General features: G+C 35.8%; 2 protein-coding genes across 4 annotated transcripts in view; one reads left to right on the top strand and one right to left on the bottom strand.

Moving 5' to 3' along the window:
- The first annotated feature begins 252 nt into the window (after window positions 1-252).
- LOC107597545 (ribonuclease Oy-like) lies at window positions 253-2,172 on the top strand. Its single transcript, XM_016288665.1, has 5 exons — window positions 253-279; window positions 402-515; window positions 604-652; window positions 727-801; window positions 1,435-2,172. The coding sequence occupies exons 1-5, from the start codon at window positions 275-277 to the stop codon at window positions 1,624-1,626; spliced, it is 435 nt and encodes a 144-aa protein (XP_016144151.1). The 5' UTR covers window positions 253-274; the 3' UTR covers window positions 1,627-2,172.
- LOC107597543 (transcription elongation factor SPT5) overlaps window positions 1,963-12,440 on the bottom strand; it is a 28,906-nt gene continuing 18,428 nt past the window's right edge. For all 3 annotated transcript variants that reach the window (XM_016288662.1, XM_016288661.1, XM_016288663.1), the window contains 2 exons: window positions 10,410-10,505; window positions 1,963-2,499 (listed from right to left, as the gene is read on the bottom strand). In XM_016288662.1, coding sequence (XP_016144148.1) covers window positions 2,359-2,499; window positions 10,410-10,505 — 237 coding nt within the window. In that variant the 3' untranslated portion in view covers window positions 1,963-2,358. The remainder of the gene's footprint in view (window positions 2,500-10,409; window positions 10,506-12,440) is intronic.

Here is a 12,440-nt window from a genome sequence, read left to right as displayed (position 1 = left end):
GTGTGGGAAGAAATTAGCATTTTAAGTTTAAAGCAGCACTATGTAACTTTTGGCGCTCTAGCGGTTAATAAACAGAACTGCACACATCCCGCGGAAGAACATTCCAACCGGAACTACTTCTCTAAGTTTAAGTCTGTGGCGATTCACGCAGGTATGTGTTACTCCGCAGCGGTGACAACCCGACCAGGCTACAATAGTCCAAATATAAGTACTTATTGTAAGTGTACCGTAGTGACTCGTAATAAGACAAAAACGCGGTTTGGAAGATGAATTCATGATGTACTCGCTCATTATATACATTTAGCAAATTTTGAACACAGAAAAAGTTACATAGTGCTGCTTTAATATCTGGTATGTCTGACAGTAGCTCAGTCATATTTTAATTTGATTTGGTTTGGCAGGAGGGAGGAATGGATTAAACACGGGACGTGTGCAGGCTGTGTGGAGGCCATGGGTTCACCGCTTCTTTATTTCCAAGCCGCAGTCAAGCTTCGGAGACTCTTTGACATTGACAAGTGGGTGTTTTTAGCATATATATACACGTTACCATGATATCATTTTATCATTCGCTCATCTGTTTCCCCCTATTTACATTTTTTTTAGTATCTTGGAAAGATCTGGAATCAAAACCTCATGCGAAGTGTCATACAAGGTAAGTTTATTGGGCACATTTGAATAGATTTGAGAAGCAACACTTCATCAATCTTTCCGTGATGTGATCTGCAGCACGATGACATACGGGGTGTTCTGACCCCGCTGCTCGGACAAAACTATGATTTGCAGTGTGTGACGGACAGCGAGGTGAGATAAGCATTGTTCAATTATATTTACTAGATTCAGTCGAGAATATCAAGAAATGTCGAGTTTAATAGGGATTGTCAACTGAACAGTCCCAAAATCCCGATGTGTAAAAAGACATTTGTACATTGCTTCCTGTCCAGCAGATGGCACTAGATAATAAATAATATCCAATCATATTTTGTGAATATGAGTTAGTAGGCTTAGTAGCCTAGTTTTTTTTTGATGGCAAGAACGTCTCTTTTGAGTTGTCTGTGGGCGTCACGTAAAAACAACATAGCACAAGTGTAGTCGGATTCACAAATAACGAACCAAATACTTACAGCACTAACGTGTAGCTAGATTCATGAAATAAATTACTACTTTTAATAAGTAGTTCAAAAAGACGTGTTATAATGAATCCACTGTGAAATACTGTGTCAATGTACATGCATAAATTGAATGTATCCACCGAGAGCTTCTTCCAGATGCAAGCAAAAATGGCATTATAACGGAAATATCCTCAGATGAATTGGAATTGGGAAATCTGTATTAATACCCAGTCTTAATAACATGAATAAATGATTAAAAAGTAAAATAAGTAAATTACAATTAAATCTAAACCCAAAAGCATGACTGTTCTTTCCTCATTTTTAGGGTCGTGAAGCGTGGATCCAGCTGAAGATCCATCTCTTCAGGAACCAAACCCTTGGATGCCCCAAACAAGAACAAGAGCAAAAGTTTGATCGGTTACCGTGGTCTAACAGCACAGGACATCCCTGTCCAAAGAACAGCACCATCTTTTATGTTCCAATTAACTACGAAAATCCCCACGAACCCTGTAACTAAGAGAAGCTGAAGTCATAGACTTTCACTGATTTCATGTTTGACTGTCCTTTTCCCAGTTTTCTCAGACCTGATGCATATGTTTGAATAAAAATGTTACATAATTCCTAATGTATTTAACCTTGGGGCATTTTTTTCCCTTTAGTGAGCAAGAAGGAAATATACAAATCACGGAATAAAGGGTTTTGAAAGACCTTTAATGCACTCAGAATATACACCAGTTATTAATGACATTAAAGGTTCAGTAATGTAATGGACCAGTAATGTAATGGAGCATGATGTTGAATAAACTTGCGTGGTGCAGAGCACAGCGGTTTATCTCATCTGTTGGAGCTCAAATCACTCATTAAGTGAATAAAAATGGAATTCCTCTTTATGGTCGATGTTCTAAACACCAGCAGGCAATAAAAAGTTTAAAACGAACAGCCGTCAGCTATGAAATATTTCATGCGAAAACTCAGGATGGATGGATTTGGGAACTCATGGTTCACATTTTATTTGACATGGAATCAGTTTGCCAAAAAGTATGTTTCTACACCACAGAAGAAACAAAATAGACTATCCACTAAAACCTTCGACTAAGTGCAAAGGAGAAAAAAAAAAAAGATGTAAAATGACAGCTACTTCACAATGTAGATGAAGACAAACAGAAGAAAAAAAGAAAGCTCACTCAAAGTGAATGATCTGCAGCATCTGGATTCGAATAGAAAAATGTGTTTAAATGCGTGGTGTTTTTCACGCTTCCAATTTCCCAAGGAAGCGGAGATTGAGAATCTTCAGTTGCTCATCCAGCTCCATTCTAACAATGCCGTCTTCACCATCAATACTGAGCAGGACTCCTGTGGCCTCCCTGTCCTCTCCCAGAATCACCTTCACCTGAGAAGCACACATTCACATTTATTTATGTTGGAGAAACATTTTTCCAAATTTGTTGTTACAACACAACTGACTGTGACACATAATAACCGGGTTCTTAAGCTGAATTTGGGACATCTGATTCAGTGGGAGAAGCTGCAGGATATAAATCCAAGTGATAATCTGTCTCTGCTTCCAAACCTGTTCATTGCCTAAACTCTTCACTGCGCATCCACTATATATAATGGAGACCAGCAAAATTTGCCCTGGTTAATTCTCATTACTTAAGTGTCTGCAGCATGGATTCCATTCAAGAGTGATTTCAGGCAAGTATATGCTTCATTGGTTCTTGCAGCTGTGACTTTCATGATTATGGACTTGTGGTTCTCTAAAAACTCTAAATCCAGTATTTCCCAAGAAATTAAAGGCCTAACAGTTTATGTATGTATATATGATAGGGGTGGCCACCAGAGGCCTCACGATACGATGTTATCACGATACTTGTGTCACGATACAATATTACTGCGATTTTAAATATATTGCGATATTCTGCGATATATTGCAATTTATTACCTTTTTCCAACTTCAAATTATGTCTCCAAAGGAAAACTTTGACATCTGTTTTAACTAAAAAGAAACATTTCTCAGTTTATCTCACTTCAGTTTTATTGAATTATACTAAAAAGTTGTGCATACCCTTCAGCAATTGGGGCATCTGAAAGTAAATTACTGTTAAATTTAAATTAAATTAAATAAAACATGTAGTCTTACATCTAGGGTTGCACCGAACTGAAAATTCTGGGCTGAAACGGAAACCGAAAATTCTGGATGCACTTGGCCGAAAACCGAAACCGAAAAGGCTTTGTAATGATTATTTATTAAATAATATAAAGTAATTGTAAGACTTTTTAAATTTAACTCAATTTTAATGATACTGAATTTTAAAAAAAGCCAATAAAATAACCACAATTTTACTGAAAGTAACAATAAAACTGGACAGAATTTATATTAATATTGGTAACACTTTACAATAAGGTTCATTAGATTAGTTAATTACTTTAGTTAATAAACTAAGAATGAACAATAGTTCTTCAGCATTTCAACATCTACTAATGCATTATTAAAATCAACAGTTGTGCTTGTTAACAGTTAATGCACTCTGAATTAACATGAACTAACAGTGAATAACTGTATTCTCATACAAACTAACATTAAGAAAGATTAATAAATACTGTAATAAATGTATTGTTCATTCATGATAGTTAATACCTTAACTCAGATATGTTTTTTTTTTTTTTTTACTAATCCAAATAATGTATAGTTCTACAAAGCTATTATTATCAGAGCATATGAGCAGAGCATAGCAGAGCAGAGCATAGCGTCACTGAAGGTAGCATTATTTTAGTAGCGTTGCCCAGTACAGTTGAACTAGCCTACAGCGTGTTACAGCACAGTAGCGCTACTTCAAACCGGAACAAGTAGGCCTATACCGCATAGAAATTTCCTGTCAGCGGACAGGAAAACAGGAAGTCCGCGTTATTTGAGCGGACTTTGCTTTTCCGATGAGCATGAGCAATACACGTCAGACAGATTTTCTCTACGACGCACGGTTTTTCCGTAAAATTGACCTATATCCCAAACCTACTTTTGCGAACTAAATCCCGATCGGAACCAAACCACTGCAGAAATATTCGCTGGACACTGAATATCAATAATTATCAAAAAAAAGTTGAAATTTAGATTTCTGCGCGAAACAGTACGCCAAGAAACCTCTATGCTAATGTTAGCCAAATGTTAATTGAAGTATAACTCTTGAACGGAATGAGATATCTTCACCAAACTCGGTACACGTATGTAGGAGCTTAATCTTTGGTCAAAAAAAAAAAAGCGCAGCTCTGCCACTTGGGGGCGCTATAAGACAGAAAAAACAAATTCAGCTATAAATAGGAAACCGTTGGTCTGATCGGCTTGAAAATTGGTATGCAGCGTCTTGGTCCAAAGTGGCACAAGTATCTATGAGGACATTCGCATATCTCAAAAAACATGGCCGCCATTGGCCAAACAAGTTTAAGCACCTATTAAACAAGGTTAACGGAGGTCAATCGGAAAGAAACTCGGTGGGCATGTTCGACTCAGGGCCTTAAAGGTCTGTAAGAATTTTGAAAGAAATCAGCCACTAGTTGGCGCTAATGAGTTTTTTTGGCTCTGTAATCACGTGTTGTTTCACATATCCACACAATATGCATATCATTTGATTGATCTCCTCATAATGCACAACTTTGCCTCAAGAACCATTGCTGTCAATCAAATCGTTCATTAATTATTCACAAATATGTTAAAAACCTACTTTTGTGAACTAGTCCTAGGTTTTTCGCTCAATCTCGATCAAACCACTGCAGTAATATCTCTCTAGATCAATAATTATCAAAAAAAATGTTGAATTTTGTCCTTTGGTTACTTATAACGGGGTCATTTAGAAAAGGGGTGTGGCCAGATATACCCAAAAGCCTATAACCTAAACAAAAACTCAAAACTCTATGAAATTTGGTGAAAACATGTGTCAGGTGACTCTCAACAAGAATGCAAAGTTTCATGGAGATTGGACCATAGGTGGCGCTATAACAGTTAAAAAGGCCTCAAAAACACAATATTTGTATAGTGAATGACCTCAAATTATAGAACATGTTCATATATTCACACAAACACTAGATCTTCAGATCATATGATAGATCTCCTCATTCTAAACAACTTTGTCTCTGGGACTAATGCTGTCAATCAAGTCGTTCAATACATATTCTCAATTACGTTAAAAACCTACTTTTGTGAACTAGTCCTAGGTTTTTCGCTCAATGTCGATCAAACCACAACAGAACAATTCTCTGGACTCCCTAGATCAATAATTATCAATTTTTTTGAATTTTGTCCTTTGGTGAGCTATAACGGGGTAATTTAGAAAAGGGGCGTGGCTACATATACCCAAAAGCCTATAAAAACTAAACAAAAACTCAAAACTTTATGAAACTTGGTGAAAACATGTGACTGCTGACTCTTAAGCATGCAAAGTTTCAGGGTGATCGGACCATAGGTGGTGCTATAACAGTCATAACTGTTAAAAATCATCATATTTCTTTGGTAAATTACCTGCATTTGCCCAAAATGCTATTTTTAATCATTGATTTAGGTGATTACAGCCATGTTAACACAAAATCTTTTTCCTTATGTGCTTAAATGCCTTAACTGCTTGAACCCCGGAAATCGCTGCTTGCAGCTATATTTATTATTATTATTATTATTATTATTATATGTAGCCTATATTTTCGGTGTATCCCTACTTACACCGCCTCGTTGTTTACAAATCCGATGTAAGTCCATACATCCGATTTAAACGCGGACGGGGCTTTCCTGATAACTTTCCGCAATGCCGCTCTCTTTATTTTACTAACTTACTGCTTGCTGAAGGTGACCCAGCAGACCTCACCAGAAAAAAACTCAACACCACCATCTAGTGGATTGTAAAGAAATGTATTTTATTATTCTACCAAATAGTATAATAAAAGATCGGTACTTGGCGTCTGTGTATTGATACAGTATTGCCGCAGAAAATATGGCAATACTATGCTGTATCGATCCCCCCCCACCCCCCCACCCCTAATATATGAAATTAGATAATTTGTCAAAAAAATGTTACATGCATTTATTATAGCAATAACAATAAATTACTGATTGCTTTGGTTTGGGGTTTTGTGTAAATTTTATTGCATTCTATAGCATGTAAATTAATTGTATAATTACACTGTAATAAGGAAACTTTCAATTGTATTATCTTAAACTATATTATATCATATCTGCACTCCATGAGCAGGATTAAAGGTGATAGTAATGTTGCACAGAATTGTCTAAAATGTTAATTATCGCATATTGCATACTATTTTACATATACTTGAGTTTTTTTGTTCATTTATAAGCAGTACACAGTATATAATGTATCATGACATATTTAGTAGATTGTAGGACTCCCCCGTAAACGTTAGTCGACTAAAGTTTTATTAGTAGCTTAGTCGCCGAAAAAAAAAAAAAAACTGTCCGTGCCCGTGATATCCAAATTTTTCTGCAAAGTGTGGAAGCTATTAGTGCACTAATGCATGATATGAAGGCGCCGGCGCAATCACTGACATTTTTTCCCGGTAACAGTGAAACTACTTAAAATACGGCATCATTTTTGCTCATACAGATAAGAGTAATACATCATTCGAAACGGTCAAGGTAGGGCTGTCGCGATAACCGCAATATCGCGCTATTGACGAGCAAACCGCAGAGGAATGCAAGAACTGCAGCAACCGCGATTTTTCCGTGTTTTATTTTTTCGTAAGGTTATGCCCTTCTCGTTTTACACTTCATGCATGTGGACTGAATATTAAACAAGTTAGTAATGATAACATAATGTGTACCATGCTGATTTGTACAGAGGCTCCGTAGATTTGCACTTAACAAGCCTAAACAGACAGTGAATGAGAGCGAGATCGACTGACCGCGTGCGATTACTTGCGTCTGTCCTCCAGGCCGAGTCATATATATTTGTGAAAATAGGTTGTCATGTTCAAGGAAAGCGAAATCTCTGTGTTAGCATCGACGCATACCTGGTCAGCTGAGCCTTCTAAAGTGGCGCTCAAAGTTAAAATGATTTCAACAGCATGTTTCATTACGTCTCTTTGAATGAATAGTATAGTTGAATGACAGCCACCACCTTGTGGCGCAATACTGTAACTGCACTGACTGACAGCCCGTCTAGAATGTGCGCAGGAGGAAATATCAATAGAAAGTCTCTTGTCTAGTCAGATTAGAAAATCAGATTACAACTAGGCTTACTGTTATACATATAGGCTAACGATAGCCTAACGATCTTATTGTCAGGTTTATGTTCTGTTAGGTGGACCGTTATTTTGTCATTCTCTTCGGTTTACTTCACTTCAACGCTATTTGGTTACGGTTTCATTGTCTTCTGAATATGACCTCGTTAGTTATATCTAATACATACACACAAATTATATATATATGTGTGTGTGTGTGTATAAATATATATATATGCGCATGTATGTATATTTATGGCGGTAAAACCGCATACCGCGCTATTGAGCCACTCAAAATTACCACAAGGGAAATTCCCTCACCGCGACAGCCCTAGGTCAAGGGTCTACTTTATTTGTATACTCTCACAATGTCATCAAGACGTTGTGCTTTTGTAAAATAAAGAAAACAATCAGGACACGCTTTCTGCCGTCTCTGTTTCAGGTGCATGAGAAATATATCTACATAAAGCTCAAAATGTCTACTTTAAAATCAACCAATGCAAATCAAAAACAAAAACTATGTAATTCGTATTAAAGATTTATTTCTCTGTGAAGGCGCGTCACTGTACTGGGAGATGGCGAGTCAGCATTGTCAACTTCATCTTTGTGGCTGACAGAGAGTCAGAAAACTACGGTGGCCAAGAGAGCTCAACACGATACAAAAGAAAAATCATATGCAAATAGAAAAAAAAACAACAACAGCAAATTAAGAAAACATCTTTATCGGTTTGACAACACACGCGCTGCAAATACTAACAATGCGACCAAATACAGAAATGTGCTGCAAACACTTACAATACAACCAAATACAGAAACGCGCCGCAAATATGTACAGACAACAATGGAAATTTTTAAGGGAACGGCAACACGTGACAAACCTGGCTGGGACATGCTTATCTATATCTTCTCTGAAAGGTGATATATTTGTTTATTTTAACATCCTGATCATACGATTCCTTAGCTTTTTTGGATATTATTAGCCTAAGTACAGGGTTTCTGCAGACATGAACAAGTTAAATTTAAGACTTTTTAAGACCTTTTTAATACCCCCTTATATGACATTTAAGACCTAAACCTGTAATGGAAGTACACATTTTATTACATACATATATGTAATATTTAATGTGTATAAATTAAAAAGAAAACAACATATTGCTGTAATAAATGATATTAACTTTTCATGTCAGCAGACAATATTCCATACAAAATATCTCTGCAAAATAACTGCATCACTGAGATTTTTGGTGGATTAAACAATTTATTCTGAAGCAATATTTTCATCAGTGTTCTATCAGCTTTTACATACTTAAATATGCATATTTTTATTTACCTTTACAAAGGCCTATTTTTAACCTTTTTAGATGCATGCATCATCTTACAATTTATGTAATTTATGTTAATTTACGTCAAATTATTATAATTTATCAATAAATTCAATATACACTATAGGGCTGCTACCAGTCAGATTAAATAATTTACACTGCGAATAACAATAATTACAACTGCAATAAATAATGTTATGAGATTAATGTTTTAAATGCATTTAGGAGTATACAAATAAGAAATGTTGAGGGGGAAAATGCATACTTTTCAACATACTTCTCAACTAAACTCCCAGTAAGTGACGGTAAGTCACTGAATGAGTGAGTATTGAGTCATTCATTCAACTGATTGAGGGCAATATGGTGTCTAAAACTTAAGTCTCTTAATAAAACTTCTAGTTTATTAAACTGTTGTAAAAAAAATCATTATCACATTTGTATATGGTAATTTTTGGCATAAAGGCACTCTTCCGTGTGAACTTGATTAACTATATGAAGTGGTATAAATATACACATTTTCTGCCCCATGTCTTGAATTTGTGATCATTCTGAATGTATTTTAATAGACTGAATCATGCAGTGAAAGAGCGCACTGTAAATGTGCACGCACGCTAGACTTCACGTAATGTGTGCACTCTGTAGGTGTTTTGAATGTTTTTTTGCGTCGTGAGAATATTGAGCAAAATAGCTCACTTGTCATGGTTACTTAACTATATCATGTTATGAATAAACTAAACATTTAGAATTTTTACCTCAGTGTTTCTTCTGAGTTTGTGTGTGCAGTCACGCTCATTTGTTCTTAAGTCTCAAGACAAACAGAGTGAGCCTCAGCGCGACCTTGTATTCTGTATTCTGCTAACTTGTTGCAATTCTCTCTGATTACACAGTAACTTACCGTGGGGAAGAAAAAAATCTTCGGTCTGTCCAATGATTGTAAAGTCATTAGGTCCGTCAGACTGAAGATATTTTAGCGGTAATGAGACCAAAAATATTTAAGACCCATCGAATCCGAATTTTAAAACATTTTAAGACTTAAGGACCCGCGGACACCCTGTAAGTAACCTGATGAAGTACACAATTACTGTAACTGTGTAAAGTTATGTAAGCAGACTAACTTACTTTTACAAGTTCCCTTAAGAAAATTAACCATGGCTTTAATATTTAAAAAAAAAAGAAAAGAAAAAAGATTACTATAGTTAAACCATGGTAACCACAAATTACTAATTGCAGCGCGTTTCTGTATTTGGTCGTGTTGCAAGTATTTGCACGTTTCTGTATTTTGAGTATTTGCAGTACATGTGTTGTCAAACTGATGAAGATCTTCCCTTAATTTGTTGGTGCATTTTCTATTTGCATGTGTTTTTTTAAGTTGCAGTGTGTTGAGCTCTCTTGGCCTCCATAGAAAACAATAGTTTATTAATAAAATATAATATCTCCTTGCTATTCTGCCCAATACATAATCATTACCTGTGCCGGTGCTTTGTGGCAAGCTGTGCGTGCGCTTGAATGCAAAATAGGCTATATATTAAAGCTCATTATGGTTTTCCACCCAACAGTATATATTTAATTAATTAAACTAATATAAACGTGCGATTAGTTGAATAATAGCACATGGAAAAGTAAAAAGTGTTTTCTTTGCCAAAAATGATGAGATAAAGTTCAAAATCAAAATAACACACCTCAGGATTACCCAAGACCTTACATTAAGAAAATTAAATCACAATAGTATCTATCACATTTGGTTTCATGATGTCAGCAGTACCTTGTTGTTCTTGGTTGGTGTAACAGGCTCCAAGTGTTCACTTGAAATACTAACGACCTTCTCTGTGTCTCGCAGGAAAACAGAGCACATTCCGCCCTATGTGAAAGAAGAATTTCTCCATGGATGAAACAGTTAAATTGTATGGGTAATAACAGGGTATGAATCATCATAAAATCTAACTGAATGGATTGTATCACAACAGGGACAAGCTTAATCCATTGCCAAATTTAAAATCAGCCCTGGGCATCTCAGTACTTGATATGCAACATGCAAATCCAAATCTCACATGCTTCTACTTGCAGATTCTTGCTTAAAGTCACAGCACATCTAGATCCCAAAATCAAAATGAACACCACTCAAAACTTCACTCACGGTGACACTCCGGATGACACCAGTCTGATTGATGACGCCTCCGTCCAGGAATGTGTCTTTCACACGCACCATGATGTCTGTGGTGACCCAGTCATTGGAGGCCTGGTCGATGTTAGATCCAGGGGTGTGAGGGTTGTAGCCTCCTGGAGATGGAGCTCCAGGAGTCATTGGACTGTACCCTACTGGACTGGGGCTTGGACTGGCCTGAAGATCACATGCAGCACAAATCAACTCAATACTATTTGTGCAGCCAATTATTATGAAAAAAAGCCTTATTGCTCCAAGCTAGTGACGTTCTATCATGAGATGAACATGAATGAACATCAGAAGGTTGTTAAACAAACAGTACAAATTACTGAAATCTATTTCATGTAATCGCTCCATCAGCTTGTAAACAATGTCACGTAACATTACATTTACCTCAGGAAAAACATTAAATGTCCATAGATTGTTAGTTAACTAGAAAACTCTAGAGATAAGTATTTTGTTAAACATATGCACTATAATACATTCATTATATTCTTACACTAACCTGTTAGTGATATCTTCATTTAATGTATGTTTGAATAAATCTTTCATAAAGTTATTACATCCACAAAAATAAATAAATAAATAAAAACTTCAGTTGAGATCAACATTAACTGAAATAAAACAGAAAACAATTTTTATTTCAGCTACTGGCCACGGTAACATTTCTCATTTTCCCTCTCATTAGTGAAATAAAGATTATATAGACAAACAACTAAAAAAATCGCTCCCACTCTCTCTCTCTCTCTCTCTATATATATATATATATATATATATATATTTATATATTTATTAGGGCTGTCAAAAAAAAAATGCAAATTTTGAATATTCGTCAAATTTAAAATAAAAATCCACATTCGAATGCAAAAACATTGCATTCGAATTTTAGGTGTGCGTTAAGGAGGCAGCCTTATCAGTAGCGCACAAGATGCGATGACGATGTACGTGTCGTTGCATTATAATGTTTTTTTTAGCCTATCCAGTTGAAGCCACTAGATGCGGCGCTGCTGCTGCGTTGGTCATTAAAAATTTTGCGGAAAAAGAGAACATCAACGCGGAGAAGATCTTGTTTACATCAAAACCGAAACCAAGCCGTTCACACAGAAAGCATATTTCACGCATTTTCTAGACGGACATCTATTAGTGTCGCATTCACGTCTCGCACAAAAGAGCTGCATGTTTAGAAAGTCATGTAAAATTAACACAAGTTTAACTTTGAAAAAAACATATATCGAGACTTTATGGCAGGTTTTTCCCCATCCCACTGCATCTCATGTTTTTAAATGAAAAATGTACTCTGTGTGATTGGCTTTCCGCCCTTTGTTTTAAACTATGCATACATACATACATGATGGTGTTTTGTTTATAGTTGTTTAAGCAACTTAATTAATAATTGGTTTATAAACATTATTTTAAACATTATGCACTTTTTTCGCACATAGTCATGTTATCTTATGCTTTGAATGATGCGCCCTCTTGTGGCCTCAGGAGAGAAGCCAAAAGCTTTTCTTCACCCTAAATGAAATTATGCATTTTAAATTCGAATAGAAATCAAATTTTGATCATATTTAAGTACAAAATTCGAATTTAGTTTTTCAGCCATTTTGACAGCCCTAATATATATAAACAAAA

Source organism: Sinocyclocheilus grahami, unplaced genomic scaffold (assembly GCF_001515645.1).
Source record: "Sinocyclocheilus grahami isolate Dianchi unplaced genomic scaffold, SAMN03320097.WGS_v1.1 scaffold233.1, whole genome shotgun sequence".
Lineage (NCBI taxonomy): Eukaryota > Metazoa > Chordata > Actinopteri > Cypriniformes > Cyprinidae > Sinocyclocheilus > Sinocyclocheilus grahami.
Note: the sequence above shows the minus strand (reverse complement) of the source record. Positions and strands in the feature narration are given on the sequence as shown.

Bases quoted from the DNA above. Each gene is read 5' to 3' on its own strand.
- LOC107597545 (XM_016288665.1), top strand. The intron at 516-603 runs GTGGGTGTTTTT...CATTTTTTTTAG, and splicing joins AGACTCTTTGACATTGACAA to TATCTTGGAAAGATCTGGAA. The intron at 653-726 runs GTAAGTTTATTG...TGTGATCTGCAG, and splicing joins CATGCGAAGTGTCATACAAG to CACGATGACATACGGGGTGT.